We start from the raw sequence: 4551 nt of genomic DNA on the forward strand, positions 1-4551 counted from the left end.
TTTTAATAATCTTAATGTAGTTATAAACTAAATAAATATATTTCGATCTTTTCGAACTTTCAAATTTTCGAGTAATAGTTTAAATAGACTCAGGAAATATTTTCGAATAGCATATGGAACAGACGAAGTGACATTAGAATGAACATTTGGTTTCATTATTTTATTTCATATCCTACATAGCACCCCATGCTTGCATAATGTGAACATTATTTATATTCCTAAGTTAGATATTCATACTGAATTTCAATTATTCCATTCATCTATTTGCGTTTTTCATATATTTTTATCTCCGATTTTTTATTAACTGCTTCCACCCCTTGACCAGTTTGCATAGAATACGAAATCTACGCAAAAAAAAAAATTATGTTACAATAAAACTACCAAAACTTTATCTCGTTTGATGTCTTCAAAGTTCAAAATATTTCTCAATTAATTCACTACTCTGACAGAAAATAAAGCAGAGGAGGGGAAATAAAAACCTTTGCAACAACAATTAATACAGCCTCTTCTGGAAAAAGGATGTCAGAACTTGAGGCATCTAACCGAAATAGCTGAATCGAACCTCGTGTTTCTAATCCCTACCGCCAAAGCGTAAACAAAAGGATTTGGTGAATTGTGAATATAAACATGTTTGAAACTCACCGAAGTCTCATAGAACAGATGAAAATTTCTCCTTGAAACGATTCATAAGCTTGAATTTCTCCTCAGCTTCGACTTGCTGATGGATGTCAGATCGTAAGGCTCGATCTGGATGAAGGGCAAGCAGAGCTTTTTTGTATGCCGTTTGTACCTGAAAAAGTTGAAGACATCGAGTAATCTATTTGATGGAAGTATCAACTAAATTATGCACGCACAATCCCCTTGGGATTGAAGTTAAATTTCAAATCCATGCTCTGTGTTTCAAAGTAATTCAAGTTTCCAAAGAAAATAACTGTCACATAAAACAGTCAAAAAGTAGATGATTTTACAAAGCAAAAAATCAAATGTTTTATTCCACAAAAGTTTATCATTTGAAAAGCATGCATATATTGCGAACTTTGTTGAAAAACTTTCAATCAGAATTAAGAAGGGAACTAAAATGATGTTAAAGGAAAAGACATACTCATTAAGTCAACACAGCACCATCCATATGCCCAAGGATTCAGAAATGTAATCAAGTTAATGTGCTAGTCGTATAAAGGTAAAGTACCTCTTGTGGCGATGGATTAGGCCAACCCTCCATTTGGATTCCAAAGGAATGCAAAAGAGAAGCCATATCTTGGCATGCCATTTCCAATTTACTGAGCTCCTTTCTAACTTTAGCGCGAATTACCTCTTTCAAGTTCATATTTTCCTCATCCTAGAAAGCAAGTTAATTAACCCTCATTGATTCTAAGATACAATCTTCATATAAATCTTACTATACAACACACAAAAAACATAACAAGTGAACAAATAAAAAGGAATTTTACAACAGAACAAGATCTCGCAAACCTTCTTTTGAGTAATTCGCATTTCCTCTATACGTTCCTTTTGTCTTCTTTCCATGTCCATCAAACGCATACTTTCAGCTTTTCTTCTCTTCAGCAACCGGCGCAAGTGTTGAGCTTCTTCAGCCTACAAAAAAGAACGTGTAATTCTCTGCAAAACTATCGTTATAGTGATAGTAAAACAATATTCACCTAATGATAACGTAATGTCATATTAAAAAGTGGACAGAAACTTCTGCAAACAATGTTCAGTAAATAGGATTTATAAAGAACAGGAAACAATATAAACCTGGATTTTTAGTGCTTGTTGCCGGGAAGCCCACTCTTCCTCCATAGCTCTTTTGTATTCATCAGTTTCTTTAAACTTTTCTCGTTCGCCAATCATACAACTCTCCACAGAATCCATATTGTGTCCATTTTCATCTTTGCTTCTCTTCTGCAAGTGGCGCAAATGTTGAGCTTCTTCAGCCTACAAAAGAAGAAAGAGTAAATCATCTGCAAAACTCTCTCTATTGGACAAGTAAAACTTTATTCACTGAATCACAACATAAGTTGAAACTAAAAAGTGGACAAAAACATCTGCAAACAATGTTCAGCAAAGAGGATTTATAAGAAACATAAAAGCATATAAACCTGGATTTTTAGTGCTTGTTGCCGGGAAGCCCATTCTTCCTCCAAAGCTCTTTTGTATTCATCAGTTTCCTTAAACTTTTCACGTTCGCCAAGCATACAACTCTCCACAGAATCCACTGTGTGTCCATTTTCAGGATGAAAATCATCATCTTTATCCTCCTCTCCACAATTTAAAACAAATTCATCTAATCCAACTTTTGCTTCATTAATATGTACATGTATGTTTCCAGATAACGATATAACATCAACTGCCCGCCTATTTTCCCCACGACACCCTTTCTTGATGCCATCTCTTGATCCCATTGAGGAATTTTGGAACCAGGATGACTCTGCAGAGACAGATTCAACTGCATCACTAGCAGGAGTGAAACTGTAATTTCTTTGTTTATCTGGTAATGTACAACTCATAAACGAAGATATTACAGATGTTAAATTATATGTCTTCTCAACACTTTCAGATTCATGTGGATCACATGATTCCAAATGCTCCATTTCATTAACACATCCAGTAGCAGCAACCTGGGAGAACTCATGGGTTGGGCAAAGATTGAGAGGGTCAGCTTCAACTTCAACGGAATTTTGACATTTGCTGATGGCAACGTCATCTTTAACTGAACTAGCTTTGCCATTGTTAGAGTTCCCATCAAAACACGACTTAGCTTTTTCCACTTCCTTAGTTTCCTGTTCATTATGAGAAGAATAAGATGATGATTTTCTGAATCTTTTCCCGTTGTGACAGCTGGAACTTCCTGGTTCAAAATATTGGTGATCTTCCGGCTCAGTATGAATGGAAGGAGAATGTTGGCCTCTATAACTTGAACCATCTACTGATACGTAGGTGTAAAATGCATCCTCTTCTTCACTAGGAGGAGAAGTGCCTTCGTCTTCATTACTGAAATTTCCTGTACGGAAATGATATGGAGCCTTCGTATGTTTATCATTCTCACCTTTTCTTCCAACAGTTTGATGGCTACTATCATTCATAATCCTTGAAGCTCCATTCTGACTTCTAATGCCCAATTGATCATTAATAATACCTTTTTTTCTCCTATAGAATGCCTTTTCCCACTGTTCTTGAACCTTTCCAGAAATATCTTCCATTAACTCGCAATCAGGGTGATCGTTAGCAGATGACTTGTTTTCCGAGTCCAGATTCAAACCATATCCTTTTCCAGCAGAAGCTTTCCCTGAATAGGTACGCTTACATTTTGATAACCTAACTGGAGTTACATTATCTTGAATAAATGGGTTTTCCTCGGCATCCACGACTTCAAAGCCTTCCGCAGGAGGTTTAAAACTCCTGCTAGAAGAGGCACCAGCAAAAGAATTAATTTTGTCTGGGCCATCATCATCATCATCTATGTATATTATAGTCTGCAATGGCCCGTTTTTGTCTTTCCTGAGTATATTTGAACCTTGCCCTTTCTTCGGCAAAGAATCAGGAACGTCGATGATAATGACATTGTCGAAGTGATCAGAGTCAACATCAATCAGAATAACATCATCAGCTTCCTCACTATTCCTGCACCTTCTCAATGTTTTCCTCCCAAAACAGGGTCTAGAATGTGAATGGCCGGTAAATGCTCCTCTCATTTTTCACTTCCTGAATCAAAACTAGTCAGTGCGTCATTCAAGTAATTTCCAGGAAATAAAATTGAGGAGATGTTACAGATCATTAGCATAAAAGAAACTCGGACAAACTTTACTACTTTTCAGACAGACTCAGAGTGGATTTAAATCAACATTTAGCAAATAACAAGATGGGAATCGGTGCTGATGCTTATGGGGAGAGGGATTATTAATACACAGTACACTTCAATAATGTTCTTAATATGATTCCACGGCCCTAATAGCAGCTCCACCTATGTCGATCTCTATCTGTCATATTCCAATCCATAAGGAGAGGAAGTTTACATATCAAGAGAAATCACCCACGCAACTTAAGGACTAGTGATCAGGAAAAAGTGAATTAAATTCAAAACCACCAATTATGTCGTAGCTGATAAGCCATGCCATCAACTCCCGATTCCCAAATTTTCTTTACAAACTAAAATCTATTCATCATCATTAATAAATCAATTGGAGCTCAGACACTAATCAACCACTAACCGCCTTCAAAAATCCAATCCGGAAACCCTTGTACACCCAACACACGTATTTGATCGATACCAACTCCCAAAAAAATCAAGATACTAAGAAGCACACGGCAATACAGACTACATAAATTCGAGAAAACATCGAAAATTTACCTGCGAAAACCCGAAATGTTTAACTGCCAATATTTCCAATACATGAGAAAAACTTCACAGGCGCGGAAGGGATGGATGAAAATCGTGTAACGTACGGCTTGAGATTTGAAGCCCTAAAGTTTGAAATTGGGGATGGGGAATCTGATTGAACAGAGAATTTAATTAACCTAAAAAAGACGACGACGGCGTTTACAGGGTCA

At 36.5% G+C, this 4551-nt stretch overlaps 1 protein-coding gene across 2 annotated transcripts; it reads right to left on the reverse strand.

The window, feature by feature from the left end:
• Window positions 1–345: 345 nt before the first annotated feature.
• Window positions 346–4551, reverse strand: LOC140837199 (uncharacterized). Of its 2 annotated transcripts, none has more exons than XM_073203266.1 (6): window positions 4352–4551; window positions 2103–3701; window positions 1759–1938; window positions 1474–1596; window positions 1190–1339; window positions 346–790 (listed from the first exon to the last, which is right to left on the reverse strand). In XM_073203266.1, the coding sequence occupies exons 2-6, from the start codon at window positions 3693–3695 to the stop codon at window positions 650–652; spliced, it is 2187 nt and encodes a 728-aa protein (XP_073059367.1). In that variant the 5' UTR covers window positions 3696–3701; window positions 4352–4551; the 3' UTR covers window positions 346–649. The 2 variants fall into 2 exon arrangements, with proteins under 2 accessions (XP_073059367.1, XP_073059366.1); XM_073203265.1 differs by having other exon boundaries at window positions 2103–3705.

This window comes from Primulina eburnea, chromosome 7 (genome assembly GCF_022965805.1).
Source record: "Primulina eburnea isolate SZY01 chromosome 7, ASM2296580v1, whole genome shotgun sequence".
In the NCBI taxonomy this organism is placed as follows: Eukaryota; Viridiplantae; Streptophyta; class Magnoliopsida; order Lamiales; family Gesneriaceae; genus Primulina; species Primulina eburnea.